This window comes from Heterodontus francisci, chromosome 18, assembly GCF_036365525.1.
Source record: "Heterodontus francisci isolate sHetFra1 chromosome 18, sHetFra1.hap1, whole genome shotgun sequence".
Taxonomy (NCBI): domain Eukaryota; kingdom Metazoa; phylum Chordata; class Chondrichthyes; order Heterodontiformes; family Heterodontidae; genus Heterodontus; species Heterodontus francisci.
This window is the reverse complement of record NC_090388.1, coordinates 23,390,476-23,408,158: the sequence shown is the minus strand read 5'-3', so window position 1 is coordinate 23,408,158 and position 17,683 is coordinate 23,390,476. Positions and strand designations below refer to the sequence as shown.

Genomic DNA, 17,683 nt, shown 5'->3' with positions numbered 1-17,683 from the left:
ATGACCACTTAAATGCCCTTAAAGTTGGCGAGTCTACTACTGTTGCAGGCAGGGCGTTCCACGCCCCTACTACTCTCTGCGTAAAGAAACTACCTCTGACATCTGTCCTATATCTTTCACCCCTCAACTTAAAGCTATGTCCCCTCGTGTTTGCCATCCTCATCCGAGGAAAAAGACTCTCACTATCCACCCTATCTAACCCTCTGATTATCTTGTATGTCTCTATTAAGTCACCTCTCCTCCTCCTTCTCTCTAACGAAAACAACCCCAAGTCCCTCAGCCTTTCCTCGTAAGACCTTCCTTCCATACCAGGCAACATCCTAGTAAATCTCCTCTGCACCCTTTCCAAAGCTTCGACATCCTTCCTATAATGCGGTGACCAGAACTGCACGCAATACTCCAGGTGCGGCCTCACCAGAGTTTTGTACAGCTGCATCATGACCCCGTGGCTCCGAAACTCGATCCCCCTACTAATAAAGGCTAACACACCATATGCCTTCTTAACAGCCCTATTAACCTGGGTAGCAACTTTCAGGGATTTATGTACCTGGATACCAAGATCTCTCTGCTCATCTACACTACCAAGAATCTTCCCATTAGCCCAGTACTCTGCATTGCTGTTACTCCTTCCAAAGTGAATCACCTCACACTTCTCCGCATTAAACTCCATTTGCCATCTCTCAGCCCAGCTCTGCAGCCTATCTATGTCCCTCTGTACCCTACAACACCCTTCGACACTATCCACAACTCCACCGACCTTCGTGTCATCCGCAAATTTACTAACCCACCCTTCTACACCCTCATCCAGGTCGTTTATAAAAATGACAAACAGCAGTGGCCCCAAAACAGAACCTTGCGGTACACCACTAGTAACTAAACTCCAGGATGAACATTTGCCATCAACCACCACCCTCTGTCTTCTTTCAGCTAGCCAATTTCTGATCCAAAGCTCTAAATCACCTTCAACCCCATACTTCCGTATTTTCTGCAATAGCCTACCGTGGGGAACCTTATCAAACGCCTTACTGAAATCCATATACACCACATCCACGGCTTTACCCTCATCCACCTGTTTGGTCACCTTCTCGAAAAACTCAATAAGGTTTGTGAGGCACGACCTACCTTTCACAAAACCGTGCTGACTATCGCAAATGAACTTATTCTTTTCAAGATGATTATAAATCCTGTCTCTTATAACCTTTTCCAACATTTTACCCACAACCGAAGTAAGGCTCACAGGTCTATAATTACCAGGGCTGTCTCTACTCCCCTTCTTGAACAAGGGGACAACATTTGCTATCCTCCAGTCCTCCGGCACTACTCCTGTCGACAATGACGACTTAAAGATCAACAACAACGGCTCTGCAATCTCCTCCCTGGCTTCCCAGAGAATCCTAGGATAAATCCCATCTGGCCCAGGGGACTTATCTATTTTCACTCTTTCCAAAATTGCTAACACCTCCTCCTTGTGAATCTCAATCCCATCTAGCCTAGTAGGCTGTATCTCAGTAATCTCCTCGGCAACATTTTCTTTTTCTACTGTAAATACTGACGAAAAATATTCATTTAACGCTTCCCCTATCTCCTCTGATTCCGCACACAACTTCCCACTACTATCCTTGATTGGCCCTGTTCTAACTCTTATCATTCGTTTATTCCTGATATACCTATAGAAAGCCTTAGGGTTTTCTTTGATCCTATCCGCCAATGACTTCTCGTGTCCTCTCCTTGCTCTTCTTAGCCCTCCCTTTAGATCCTTCCTGGCTAGCTTGTAACTCTCAAGCGCCCTAACTGAGCCTTCACGTCTCATCCTAACATAAGCCGCCTTCTTCCTCTTGACAAGCGCTTCAACTTCTTGAGTAAACCACGGCTCCCTCGCTCGACAACTTCCTCCCTGCCTGACAGGTACATACTTATCAAGGACACGCATTAGCTGCTCCTTGAATAAGCTCCACATTTCGTTTGTGCCCATCCCCTGCAGTTTCCTTCCCCATCCTACACATCCTAAACCTTGCCTAATCGCGTCATAATTTCCTTTCCCCCAGCTATAATTCTTGCCCTGCGGTATATACCTGTCCCTGCCCATCGCTAAGGTAAACCTAACCGAATTGTGATCACTATCGCCAAAGTGCTCACCTACATGTTCAAATGTTCAAAACTGCCTCCTATCAAAATTGTATATGAATATAAATATCAAATTGAACTTGGGGTGGAAATTTATCTCGGTTGTGGATCTGGCCAGGTTGAGGGCGGGATTCCTGGAAAATTTATGTAAATGAGGTCCTGCCATTAATGTCAGCCAGACAAAACAGTCGGTATCAGTTCCATTGCAGCCAATGGAATTAATCATCAGGTGCTGCGTAAAATGGGCGGCCGATACAATACCATCTGTTTGGGCCGCAGCGCAAGATGGATTTCCAGGCTTCATATTTTAAACATTTCAGTGGTCTAGTTGTGAGATTCTGCCTTTAAGACAACCAACACTACTATTAGGAAGGAGAAAGATGAATGCTTGACCCTGTGATAAAATGCAAGGTGGGTGGGGAAGCGGATATTTTTCTTTTGGCCATGGTATTATTGGTTGGATGTGGTGTTTGCATTTCTGATCCTCCTCATGTTGAGTTCTGATCTTAGCTCTGCCATCATGGAGGGGAGATAGCTGGAGGCCACAAACTCCTTCACATAGAGGGAGAGATAATCAGAGGGGACAATTACCTCTATATACTGCCTGGTAAGCAATATTGAAGAAGCATTGGATAAAGCTTGGGAGTACATTTCCTATTCATTCACCATGTAGAAATGCGTATGATATAACCAGAATGAAGAAAGGAGGTGGGAGGATTTTCCTTTTGGGAAAAAAAAGAATCTCACCGTCAAAACAAATCATCACAAACCTTGACTCTCCTGGGAAGGTTACACATTACATGACCAAAACCCTACTCTGAGTAGAATATTTAAAAAATAATTGAAGATCATATTCTGTTTGAAAGCAAGATGGAAAATTGTATGAGTTGTTCATCCCCAACCCCACAATCCAGTCCCACCCATATGGAGGCCATTAAGGAATTGCAGTACAAAACACCTAGCTTGGTGTAATTTTTCATGTTGTGTTTACCAGCGTACCAAAGTATTTAGAAGTAACATGGTTTAGGTGCTGAAAGGATCTATATCTGTTCTACTGATTTACACAGAATTACATGGAATATACAGCTCAGAAACAGGCCATTCGGTCTAACCAGTCCATGCTGGTGTTTATGCTCCATTCAAGCCTCCTTCCATCCTTCCTCATCTCAGTCTTTCAGCACAACCCTCTATTCTCTTCTCCCTCATATGCTTATCTAGTTTCCCCTTAAATGCACCTATTCAATTCACCTCAACTACTCCCTAAGTCTTCATTCCATATTGGATATGGTTGGATTGGCAGACTTTATTCAGTGCTGCGTTTAGTAATTCACTTTGGTAACTGAACCATTTTTCCATAGCTAAATGTTACATTTGCATTTGTCAGTTTCTATACAGGTTGAAGGAGAAACTTCAGTTTCAAATCAACCAGGATAAACAACAGCATCAGTGCATCAGTCTTGCTTCCATGCCTGTGCAGCAGCCACAGCCAGAGGTTAAAATTGCAAACAGTATGGTGCAGCCTGAGTCTGTTCCTGGCACTGTAAGTGTTAACATCGATCCGCAGGGTCGGCCGGTACCAGAGATCAAGCCGTGTGTTTCTTCTGGTCCCTCACCGTTCAAAGTAAAGTCAGCTTGTCTTCAAGAAAGGTAAAAGATAAGCTTTTAAAAATGGAAATTTGTTAAAATGAGAAGGAACAGATTGTGTTGTCTGCTTCTTGACCTATTTCAAAAGGAATGCAAATTAGCACTGAACAGCAGTTGCAAATGAGTTACTTAACAGGACACATAATTAGTGTAAACATTTATTGGAGACTTTTTAACATTAGAGTGAGAGATTTGGATGTGTAATTAATCAAAGTATTTGTAGTAGTGTAGGTGACAAAATTGTTAATGTGAGGGTGGCTTCAATCTAATGTATCCAAAATTCTAAGTTAGTTAAACTATAAATGGGAGTCAGAACACTGTGTGACACAATATGAAACATGGTGGGTTTATATTTAATGAGATGAGTTGTAAATAGTTGTGGAAGTGTGGCCTTACATAGTGCCAGTTTGTGAGTAGAAAAGAACTTCACTTGCAAACATTGAAGCAATGAACTAATACTTGACATAGGCCCCAATTTTAAAGGGTAGGGCTGGTGCGGTGCACAGGAGCCTCAAAGCGGGCAGCACACACAGGGAGTCCAGGATGCATAGGTTCGGCGGACAGTAAAACCAGGACCTCATTTACATAAATTTTCCAGGAGTCCCGCCCTCAACCTGGCCAAATCCATGACCCGGCTGGTGGACAGGAATGGGAATTCAGTGACAGGAGGCTGCAGCCAGTGACCCATGGGAATAGGCCCCAGCAGTCAGTTGAAGGAAAGATCGAGGGGGGAAGGGCGATGATTCTGGCTGTGGTTGGGACAGAGGTGGAACCCCCTGTAAGATCCAAGTCTTCCTTGTGAGGCATGGAGCAGCATCCCTGCTCCTCTTGGCCCACTAAGAAACTTAAAATTGAACTTTTCACATTTATCCAGCTGGGCATCTTTGTCCCACGCTCCACAAATATAAAATTAGCTTTTCAGGGCCAGCGAGGGTGTTTAGTAATAACTATGATGTTAGTGCACCATTAAAAGCTCAGTTACACCTCATTCAATAAGGTCTAATTTTTTCAAGGATTTAAAAGAAAATCAATTCCATTGATTTCCATTGATTGCAGTCTGAGGATTCCTCAATAGTACACCTTCTTCTGGTGCAGCATAGACTCACTGACAACTATTTCTGGATTTCAGTGTTATTCTGTACATTTGCAGACTTCAGAGGTTGCTGTCAGTTTCAGTGGAGTAATGACAGCGAATGCTGACAGTTTCACTGTCATTACCACCACAAAGTCCTGCTCATTAATGCCATTAGTACAGCAGATATTTGGATCCTACTTCTACCGGCAAGTATTGAATTCTAACCAGCTCCCACCACTTTAAATTGGATTCTTAGCTTCTGATCACACCTCTAACCAACCACCGCCCCCTCCCCCACCACCAGCAAAAGACTGCCAGGGATTCACTGATGCCATTATCTCCTAGATCCACAGGGAAAGGACCTTTGAACAGCTGAACCACCCCAACAAAAGCAGCTGCAAACTCCTATCAATTACAGCTGTAAATAACCTAAGTTGTGAGGGTGGGGAATGCATGACTGTAGTTAGTGATTGAAGGTGAGATTGTCAACATTTAAAAGTAGGTTAGAAAGGTGATTAAAGGAAAGGGGGATAAAGTGATATGGTGAGTACATGGGATAGGAATTAGTGCTTGTGAGGAGACTAAACACCAATATGGCTGGACTGGGCCAAATGTCAGTGTTGTGATTGTCATTTTTTAAAAGTGATATCCAATCAATTATATTATAAGACAAATCTACAGTAACATTGAGAATGCTTTCAATAATACTGAGAAGCATGTTTTAAAATTAAAAGCATTTGTGTGATAGTGTAAAATAGGTGATAGCGAACCAGCAGTCCATTTTACATAATCAGTATTCAGCTGATTCTCTATCATGAATATAATGGTGCTCACCCGTGACTTCGAACAAAGCTGCCCACAAAGATCTAGCAGCGTCGATTTCAACTTTCCTCATTGTTAATTTCATTTTGGTACATGCCAACAATAAGGGACTGCCAGTGTCCAGTAATACTGATGTCATCAAGTAGCCTAGACAACCAGTCACATTGAAGAATTCTCACATACAGCAAACCAGGAAGTAACAAGCACTGGTTATCCTTCAGTTTTTTCAGAGAACAAAATAAAGATTGGGACAGTCAGTCACATGAGATTAAGTTAAAGCTGAAATATCATATGTAAACTTTAAAAAAATTATTTTAACAATCTATGGAATTTTAGTTAAAAACAAGAAATGCTGGAACCACTCAGCAGGTCTGGCAGCATCTGTGGAAAGAGAAGCAGAGTTAACATTTCGTGTCAGTGACCCTTCTTCGGAACTCTGGCGTTCCGAAGAAGGGTCACGGACCCGAAACGTTAACTCTGCTTCTCTTTCCACAGATGCTGCCAGACCTGCTGAGTGGTTCCAGCATTTCTTGTTTTTATTTCAGATTTCCAGCATCCGCAGTATTTTGCTTTCATTATGGAATTTTAATCATCATTTAATCATAATTTAACATTCCACAAATGCAATGTTTGTTTTTCAGGGCCAAAGAGGTTGTTCAGTAGTAATTATGACTTCGTACACCGTTAAAAACCTAGGTAGATTAGATTAGATTAGATTAGAGATACAGCACTGAAACAGGCCCTTCGGCCCACCGAGTCTGTGCCGACCATCAACCACCCATTTATACTAATCCTACACTAATCCCATATTCCTACCAAACATCCCCACCTGTCCTTATATTTCCCTACCACCTACCTATACTAGTGACAATTTATAATGGCCAATTTACCTACCAACCTGCAAGTCTTTGGCATGTGGGAGGAAACCGGAGCACCCGGAGAAAACCCACGCAGACACAGGGAGAACTTGCAAACTCCACACAGGCAGTAGCCAGAATCGAACCCGGGTCCCTGGAGCTGTGAGGCTGCAGTGCTAACCACTGCGCCACTGTGCCGCCCCAATCTCATTCAATGAGACAGAGCTTTTTCAAGGGGTTTGACAGTGAGATTAACTGTGTAAAAAGTAGAAGTTCACGCCAATTTAAGTGATCTCTAACATTTCCATCTGCGGGTCTTCAACAATGCATGCTATGGAGGAGCAGGAAATCACTGACAGCAGCTTCTGGACTTCTGCATTTAATTGCACATGTGTGAATGCCAGACATTGCTGTCAGTTTCACAGGGTAATGATGGCAAACACTGACAATTTCACCATCATTGCAACCGCAAAATCAAGTGCTATATAGTTATACGGTATATAGTTATACAGAAAAGGCTGAGGGGGGACCTGATTGAGGTATACAAAATTATGAGGGGCATAGATAGGATAGATAGGAAGAAACTTTTTCCCTTAGTGGAGGGGTTAATAACCAGAGGGCATAGATTTAAGGTAAGGGGCAGGAGGTTTAGAGGGGAGTTGAGGAAAACATTTTTCACCCAGAGGATGGTTGGAATCTGGAACACACTGCCTGCAGGGGTGGTGGAAGCAAGAACCCTCATGACATTTAAGAAATACTTAGATGAGCACTTGAAACGCCATAGCATACAAGGCTACGGGCCAAGTGTGGGAAAATGGGATTAGATTGGATGGGTGCTTGATGGTCAGCGCAGACGCGTTGGGCCGAAGGGCCTGTTTCTGTGCTGTATAACTGTATTACTCTATGACTCTATTGCAGAAAGCCAAACTCTACTGCAGGAAATTTAACTAGATTAGTGTAAGTGTTTTTATAGTTTCTATGATGCCATTTATCAGGGATGTTATGTCTGCAGTAATATAATTTTGATTTCTACTGATATTTTTCCACAAATTTGTTTTATGTGTCTATCACGCTCTCAAGAATGAGCTCTATATACATCTGTTCTATATCTGTTCTATCCTACATTAATAACATATATAGATTGATAAACTATGGTAAGTCAGGAGTAGAGAAATTGCCCTGTCAATCTTTTCAGTTTATCCTTGTTGAAGTAAAAGCTATTTATCCAACATATTTTGCTGCATATGATTCAATTGTTGGAAACCATTCTCCAACATTTTTTTTGAAATATTGTTTTCATAATTAGTAAACTTGCATTGGGAATTGAATCTGCACTTCTACAAAGAGCACCCTTGCAGAACTGCTCTCCAAGTGACTAGGTCAAATTGGCAGCTGTGACATGTCCCTTGTGGTTTGCGAAATGTTGTTTTAAATCAGACCTATATTAAAGTTTAAGTGTTCTTAACTAGTTTACATCAGATTGTAGGTATAACAGAAATACTGAAAGATTACAGTTTTTTGAAGTTAAGACTATGCATGAGAACAGTTAATGTAATACAGCAACTTAGTACATTTATAGATTTGTTTGCAGTTGAATCAGGTACAGAATTTGTACGATAGACAACAGTGAAATTGAACTTTGATCTGATAAGTGAGTCTCCGTTGCTCAACATAATGAAGCAGTCCTCCCCACCTACCTCGGTAGAAATGTGCAGTTAACCAAGAGTACCCAATTTTTGATTACACACATGTAGCACACAATATCCTAGAAATGGGAATGAAGTGAAATATGGTGCAAATGAAGTAATTGAATGCAACCTTACTTGAGCTGTGATCTATGAAAAGCAGTTTGGTGTTAAAGGACTATGCAGTGAGACAAATGTTTCATGCAGAGATTTGTTCCACAAAATAATTGGAGTAGGGTTAATGGAACTTGCAATGTAAATATTCTTGCATTTGAGTATTGATGAAAATAGAGACATTTTGTTGAAGCTTTTCGTCTTGCACTCATCAGGACAAGTCGCAAGAATGCCAATGTAACGGAAAACAACAAATTTATACTGTGTGAGAAGAGAGTGCTGATTGGTTGGCAAGTGAACTCTGATTGGTAGAGACGTTGCCATGGAAAATGCACCAGTTTATGGTAACTGACAGTTAACTGACAAGCTTGGTTTGAAATTTAAACCAGGCAGTTTGATTCTCATTGGTCAAGGCATAGCCCTGAGGAATGAACCAACGAATGGATGTCTCTTATTTTGTTCAGCTGAAACAGGCGCAATATGTATACATGTTCTTTCTGTCTGCAAAGAACAGGGCCCTGTGTATTAATATATGTAGCTTCCAATATGCGCAAATGCGCCGCACTGCGAGCCTGCCTGGCAATCTTAAATTGGTTGCCAGTGTAATTCCTAGCACACTGAGGATTATTTAGCAAATGTTGTCCAATCGTGGAATCAGATCTAATGTTGGACACTGTGTTTTGAGTTTTGCAAGCACAGGCTGGTTGGGTATAGCCTGTACCTTGCCCATTGTGATCAGCAGAAGGGACATGTTTGCTATGATCCACCAGTCTTTGGAACTTATGGCCTATATATGTAGCATCACACTGACATTGAAATTCATACATTACATTATTATTAACAGACCTAAGGCCATAATTTCCGGCCCTGAAAAGTGCCCAGTCTACCTCAGATTACCCTGGAAGTGTAATATATCCCAAAAATTTGAGCAATAGGTGAAGTTAGCTGTTTCACGCTGCTACTATGCAGTAGCAACACATGTGGTGTTCGCCACTAACAGGATGCTGCCGTCAAGCCAAAAAGACCTTCTGTCTATCATACAAAGAGTAATGTGATATATGAATTTCAATGCCAGTATGATGCTTGATATATAGGCCGTACATCCCAAAAACTGGCGGATCATTTCAAACAACATATCCCTTGCGCTGTTCGCAACGGGCAAGGTACGGCTGTACCCAACCAAACCGTGCTTGCAACACTCAAAACACAATGTCCAACATTAGATGTGATTCCACGCTTGGACAACATTTGCTGAATAATCCTCAGTGTGCTCGGAATTACACTGTTCACCAATTTAAGATTGTCAGTTGGGCTCACAGTGCGGCGCATTGTGCGTATATTGGAAGCTACATATATTAATACACAGGACCCTGTTCTTTGCAAACAGAATGTACATGTACACACATTGTGCCTGTTTCAGCTAAACAAAATAAGAGACATCCATTCATTGGTTCATTCCTCAGGGCAATGCCTTGACCAATCAGAGTCAAGCTGCCTGGATTAAATTTCAAACCAAGCTTGGCAGTTAACTGTTAGTCACCACAAACTGGTGCATTCTCCATGGCAATACCTCTACCAATCAGAGTCCACTTGTTAACCAATCAACACTCTCTTCTCATACAGTATAAATTTGTTGCTTTTCCTTACATTGGTATTCTTGCGACTTGTCCTGATGAGTGCAAGACGAAAAGCTTTGACAAAATGTCTCTATTTTCAGCAAAACTCAAGTTCTGTACTACCATTTAGTGAAGTTTCCTAAGGAAATGAATACCAATTGATACATTAAATAATAACAGAAAGTGCTGGAAAATCTCAGCAGGTCTGGTAGGATCTGTGGAGAGAGAAGCAGAGTTAACGTTTCAGGTCAGTGACCCTTCTTCAGGATGATCTCTCCACAGATGCTGCCAGACCTGCAGCTTTTTTCCAGCACTTTCTGTTTTTATTTCAGATTTCCAGCATCCTCAGTATTTTGCTTTTATACCATTGGTACATTGGGATTTTTGAAAGATTTTGCAAAGAGCATTTCTGATACAGATCTTCGTAATGGTGCTAAATTAATTTCCTGTTCACATCCAAACTTTCTTTCTAATTTGTTTAATTTTTGCTTTCTGTAGTCAGAGATTTCAGAGATTGTCAGTTCTTCCACCTGCTAAGACTTCCTTGAAAGAAAATTGGTATTAAAATAGGAAGGGAAAATATTTTAACAATTTGAGATCCTAATTATTGAAAACAGCGGATGAGGTAAACATTTGCTTTAAAATGCTATCGTATCAGATCCAGATTTCACTTCATCATTGCAAGTATCCAACCATAATATTTTCTGTTTCATGCATGTGGACCACTAAAAATCTAGGAATAGGATAAAGCATTGCAGAAATTGCTTCCATTTTGTTTTATAGTACCTGTGTCATATCTTCTCAGCAAGAGAATTTTATAGGGTTTGTTTAGTTTAGTTTAGTTTAGAGATACAGCACTGAAACAGGCCCTTCGGCCCACCGAGTCTGTGCCGACCATCAACCACCCATTTATACTAATCCTACACTAATCCCATATTCCTATCACATCCCCACCTGTCCCTATATATTTCCCTACCACCTACCTATACTAGGGGCAATTTATAATGGCCAATTAACCTATTAACCTGCAAGTCTTTGGCATGTGGGAGGAAACCGGAGCACCCGGAGGAAACCCACGCAGACACAGGGAGAACTTGCAAACTCCGCACAGACAGTACCCAGAATCGAACCCAGGTCCCTGGAGCTGTGAGGCTGCGGTGTTAACCACTACGCCACTGTGCCGCCCCTATCAATCTACGTGGCTATAGACTGTGAAACCCTAAAGATACTTGTAACAATTCCTAACTCTTCAAACTGTTGTGCCGTCAGGTTGACATTTTTTGAATAGAGAGGATTCTAGCTTGTTGAGAGTACATTTTCCAACAGGAGGTTCTGATGGTATTTTGGTTCCAAATAAATAAACCACTTGGCCTAGCAGATTTGCAGAAAATCCTAACATTTGTCAATAATTGTAAAATATGTATCCTACACTTTCCAGCCATTGTATAATTTGCATTGTTTGAACAAATCCTCTGCTTCTGTTTTGTTAACAGTATGTGCTTTGAATATTTGTTAGTTGAAATGGTTCAAGTGAAGTCGTCAGCATATAATAATGATTGAGTACTTTTTTTACAACTTCCATTCACTGTATGCTTCTTGGGCCTTTAACAAATATCAGATCAAGATGAAAACTGCCTCTCAAGGCTTCCTTGACTCACTGGGTCATGCAGCAGGAATGCACTAAATGTACCAACCCTTGACACTAAACCACTTGAGATTTCCCAGTTTATGCTGGTTTCCCATTAAAATAACTTCCTTGTTCTTACACGGACATCCTATTTCTCCATAAAACAACTTATCCTCCTCCCTATTCTGACCAGATTTACTGTAATGTACCCCTCATGTTAGTTTGATTTCTTTTTGCATTAGGGATGTCTAACCAAAGACTAGCAGAGTTAAGGAATAAGTTATCAAGGAAGGGCATTGAAGCATACGGTATAAATAGGTTCCAGAGACAACTGGATGCATTTCTAGAGAGGCAAAGGTTGAGAGTATGGTGGGAACCTTGGTAAATTGGACACATTTGTGAAGTTGGATTTTTTTTGGGGTCTAATCTTCTGAATACTGAACTAAAATAATAGAATAGTCCATCATTTCATCTGGAAACCCAAATACAATATGTGTTTTGGAAATATGATAGCAGAACCATGCGAGCCAGTGGATGGATTTTATGGATTCTATGGATTTTTAACACCCCTCCTCAATCACACAGAACAAAATAATAGCTGCTATAATTGTGATATTTCTGTTGTGAACAAAAGAAATCAATAGCGACTATAATATTCCTCAGATTTCTGCTCCCTGGCACATTATGAACATCTAACAATGTATAAGGTATATATTTTGAAAAACTGAGAGCTTTCCAATGTTTAAATAAATCTACTTTGTTTTATCTTTGATCTAGGCGGGAATTTTACGTCACCCCAACGAACGGGATGGTGGCAGTGGGGGGTGGGGAGGCAGTGGCGTAAAATGGAGCGGGAGGCTCCGGGAGGCTTTCCCAACCCATTCCCACCTCCGCTGCCCTTTATGTAGGGCAGGGGGTGGTGCGAAAATCAGCCCGCCCGCCCCAGGCCAATCAAGGCCCTTAAGTGGCCATTAACGGCCACTTATGGGCCTTCGCCCGCCTCCACGCGGATTTTATGCGTGGCAAGCAGGCATCCGGGACCTGAGAGCAGCTGCCTGGGAAAACCAAGCGGCTGCCGATCGTCCCTGGTTTGGGGGGTGGGCCCTGATCATCAGGCACATGGTGGCTGATGGAGGGCTGCCCCCACTACCCCAACCACTGCCAGCATCCAACAGCCCCCCTTCCCCCCCCCACCCAACCGACCACCCTTGCCTGGCCGGGGCCTGACCGATTACCCTCGGCGAGGCAACCAAAACTTACCTTTCTTCCCGGCTCCACGTCTTCTTCTATCTTTGGCTGGGCTGCAGTCCCAGCTGTGGCCACTGCTCCCAGTGGTGCTCCTGGGACTAAGAGCTGCCAGCCCGCTAATTGGCCGGCAGCTCAATGAGGCAGGACTTCCTCCCTCAAGCGGGCGGAAGTCCGCCTCAGAACAATTAAAGCCTGGGGACCCGTAAAATACGGAATGGATCCCCAGCCGAGGCGGAAGCTGCTTCGCCACCGACTTTTACGTCGGTGACTGGCTCCCGTTCGCCCACCGTAAAATTCCGGCCCTTGTTTCTCAATGTAAGATGAAGATTTGTCATTGTGAAAATACTGGCTAAGCTCCAACGAGGCAGATAGTGCCCTGTGTGTGACAAAGAGCTGAATTTCTGTGGGAATTCTCCTGCTCACTTGCTATAATTTCAGCAGAAGGACCTTGGATACCCTAGAAAATTGAATGGGAGAACCCCTGTGGAAAAATCTTTTCAAATTAGTTGGTAATTTAATAACAATGAGCAAGCAAAGGAAATCTTTCACACAGAGGTAGTTTCAACACACATAGTTTTGTGCACTACTCATTACAGGAAGACCTGATTTGTTCTGTACATATTTAAATGATTCTTTTTACATGGCTTGTGAGTGCATACCATTTCGGAATTACATGAGCTGCAAAGTTTTAAGCAGAACAAGATTCTGATATTTTATGCATTTGTCCTTCGTTTTGTTTGCGAGTGCTGTAATATCACATGGGGCTATTGTTGACACTCATGAGAAACAAGATAGCAACAATAGTAATTAGTAGCAACAGCTAAGTTATCTTTATTAGTGTACTTCCGACGTAAACAACTGTTCGCCCCAGTTGTTCCTAGCTGAGCAATAGGTCATATTCTGTAATTAAGATGATTTATCCCAAAACAACGGCCTTCCTATTCCAGAGATGAATATAGAATGAAGAATGATGCAAACCTTCTTATTTATCTGTTTTTTATGTTTTGAAATAAATCGTAACCATATGACACAGAAAAAATTATCTTATATCAAAATTAATTTGCAATCAGACCCCATGCCGAGGATATAAAATGCATAAAAATGAAAGACCTGCACTTATATAGCACCTTTCATGACCACCAGATGTCACAAAGTGCTTTACAGCCAATGAAGTACTTTTGAAGTGTAGTCACTGTTGTAATGCAGGAAATGCAGCAGCCAATTTACACATAAGAAACAGCATTGTGATAATGACCAGATAATCTGTTGTGGTAATTGTTGATTGAGGGATAAATATTGGCCAGGGCACCAGAGATAACTCACCTGCTCTTCAAAATAGTGCCATGGGATCTATTACATGATTAAAATTCTCATCTCAAAGCCAGCTCCTCCCAACAGTGCAGCACTCCCTTAGTACGGCAATGGAGCATCAGCCTTGATTTTTTTTCTCAAGTCCTGGTGTGGGACTTAACCCACAACCTTCTGACTCAGCGGCGAGAGTGGTATCAACTGAGTCACAGCTGACACAGCTGGAGAACAAATGTAACAGTAAATGTCTTCAATAATCATTGGATTGATCAAATGTTAGAAGCATTGTATTTCCTCATAGTAACAAAATTCTGATTCAAGTAAAACACTTGGTGAGCTATTCAATAACCTGGAATCGTAAGCTCTAGTGAGTTCCATGTGCTTGTGAAAACTGCTAAACTGGTCATCTCATAATATAGAACATGTTGTGGCCATCAAGGAAATATAATAAATATTTTCACTGGTTAGCCTAACCACATAAGTTGCCACTAACAATAACTAGTAATTAGCATAAACATCTTTACAAAAGGAGAAAAAAAACCTAGGAACAAACTCTGAGTCATGATGGGAGAATTCAGAGAGAATAGCTAGTTGAATCGATAGATTCCAAAACATGGAAGGAGAAGTAAATAACTGAAGGCGTTAAGGGAGGGAGTTCCAGAGAGTAGATGGTTGCCAATGGTGAAAAAGGCTAGATTCAGAGGACCAAAAGGTGTAGGAGTAGGCATGAGTTTGGAGGAGGTAGCAGAGGGACAGCGAGGTGAGGCCTTGGAACTATTTGAAGATAAGGGCGGCGCAGTGGCGCAGTGGTTAGCACCGCAGCCTCACAGCTCCAGCAACCTGGGTTCAATCCTGGGTACTGCCTGTGTGGAGTTTGCAAGTTCTCCCTGTGTCTGCGTGGGTTTCCTCCGGGTGCTCCGGTTTCCTCCCGCAGCCAAAAAAAGACTTGCAGGTTGATAGGTAAATTGGCCATTATAAGTTGCCCCTAGTATAGGTAGGTGGTAGGAGAATATAGGGACAGGTGAGGATGTGGTAGGAATATGGGATTAGTGTAGGATTAGTATAAATGGGTGGTTAATGGTCGGCACAGACACGGTGGGCCGAAGGGCCTGTTTCAGTGCTGTATCTCTAAATCTAAATCTAATTCTAATAAGGATGACTATTTTAAGTTTAATGTGTTGAGGGGCAGGCAGCCAATGTTGGTCAGCTACGGTAGGTGAGCAGGCCAGGCTACAAAGGACTAAATTTTTGACAAATAGGAGTTTGTGGAGGGTGGAGGATGAGAGACCAGCAATAAGGATGTTATTGAATCCAATGGTGACAAAGGCATTAGTAAGGACTTTGGCAGCAGTGCAGGTGAGGTAAGACGGAAGCAACTAAATATATTGTCAGAAGAACCAGAGAAGGAGCATTTTTAAGTGAGGGGTGGTTAGGATTTGGACCGCACTGCCTGATAGGGTTGTGGATACAGTGTGAATAGTAGCCTTCAAAAGGGAATTGGATAAATATTTGAAGGAGAAAAAATTGCAGGAATATGAGGAAAGAGTAGCAGAGTGGGACTGACTGGATTGCTGTTTGAAAGAGCTGCCACAGACTCAATGAGCCAAATGGCCTCCTTCTCTGCTATACTATTTTATGTTTCTATGACAACTGACCATAAAATGTATTCGTATGCCGCATTTAAAATGTTCATGACTTGATGATATGACATTTGTGAAAATATGAAAAATAATGGGCTAAATTTTATGCTGGGTGAGGGGAACCTATCCACTGGCTGAAATGTTTGTGGCAATCCCACCTTTGCCAGGCCTGGGGATCCAGGCAGGATTTTACAGTCCCCAGGCCCTTAATTGGTCTTGGACAGGACTTTCACTTCATCGAGGCAGGAGGTCCCACCTAATGGAGCTGCTGGCCAATCAGCGGGCCGGCAACTCCTAGTCCCAGCAGTGCCATCGGGAGTGATGGCCACTGCTGGGAATATACCCAGCTACAGCAGGAAGATGATGGCTGGCCCCGGAAAAGAGGTAAGTTTGTGGGACCTCGCCGGGGGCAATTGGTCAGGCCCCGGCGAAGCAAGGGGGGTTCATAAGGGGGTGGGGGGGCGTGTTGTGCGTTGGGAGCAGTTGGGGCTTCGGGGGCAGCCCTCTGTGGGGCATAGGGTCCCCGATCAGAAAGGTCCACCCTACAGGCCTCCGGAAAGCTACCTAGTTTTATCAGGTGAGTTTTCTGAGGCCTCAGCCACCCACCAGCCAAATGTAAAATATCCATGGCAGCGGGCAGAGGCCCTTAAGTGAAAGATAATTGGCCACTTAAGGGCCTTGATTGGCCTGGGCTGGGTGGGCCAATTGTCGCGGCCGTCGCCCCGTGTAAATTGGCAGCGGAGGTGGGAATGAATTGGGAAGGACCCCCCCAGCCTCCCACTCCATTTTACGCCCCCACCATCACCACCAGCCCACTCTTTTGGGGGGCATAAAATTCTGGCCATTGTCTTTGTTCCCACAACTTCACATTGAGGATACCATCCATCGTGTTGCATGGCACTATCACCATGCTAAATGAGATAGATTCCGAACAGATCTAGCAATGCAAAACTGGGCATCCATGAGGCGCTGTGGGCCATCAGCAGCAGCAGAATTGTACTCAACCACAATCTGTAACCTCATGGCCCGGCATATCCCCCACTCTACCATTACCATCAAGCCAGGAGACCAACCCTGGTTCAATGAAGAGTGCAGGAGGGCATGCCAGGAGCAACACCAAGCATACCTCAAAATGAGGTGTCAACCTGGTGAAGCTACAACCCAGGACTACTTGCATGCCAAACTACATAAGCAGCATGCAATAAACAGAGCTAAGCGATCCCATAACCAACGGATCAGATCTAAGCTCTGCAGTCCTGCCACATCCAGCCGTGAATGGTGGTGGACAATTAAACAACTAACTGGAGGAGGTGGCTCCACAAATATCCCCATCCTCAATGATGGGGGAGCCCAGCACATCAGTGCAAAAGATAAGGCTGAAGCATTTACAACAATCTTCAGCCAGAAGTGCCAAGTTGATGATCCATTTCAACCTCCTCCTGAAGTTCCCAGCATCATAAATGCCAGTTTTCAGCCAATTCGATTCACTCCGTGTGATATCAAGAAACAACCGAAGACACTGGATACTGCAAAGGCTATGGGCCCTGACAATATTCCGGCAATAGTACTGAAAACCTGTGCTCCAGAACTTGCTGTGCCCCTAGCCAAGCTGTTCCAGTACAGCTACAACACTGGCATCTACCCGGCAATGTGGAAAATTGCCCAGGTCTGTCCTGTACACAAAAAGCAGGACAAGTCCAACCCGGCCAATTACCGCCCCATCAGTCTACTCTCAATCATCAGTAAAGTGATGGAAGGTGTCATCAACAGTACCATCAAGCAGCACTTGCTTGGCAATAACCTGCTCAGTGATGCTGAGTTTGGGTTCCGCCAGGGCCACTCAGCACCTGACCTCATTACAGCCTTGGTTCAAACATGGACAAAAGAGCTGAACTCAAGAGGTGAGGTGAGAGTGACTGCCCT

The 17,683-nt window shown here is 43.1% G+C and overlaps 1 protein-coding gene across 1 annotated transcript in view; it reads left to right on the top strand.

Moving 5' to 3' along the window:
* Nucleotides 1-17,683, top strand: part of LOC137379502 (receptor-type tyrosine-protein phosphatase R-like) — a 239,121-nt gene that overhangs the window by 69,588 nt on the left and 151,850 nt on the right. The window contains exon 6 of the mRNA XM_068050422.1: nucleotides 3,509-3,771. Coding sequence (XP_067906523.1) covers nucleotides 3,509-3,771 — 263 coding nt within the window. The remainder of the gene's footprint in view (nucleotides 1-3,508; nucleotides 3,772-17,683) is intronic.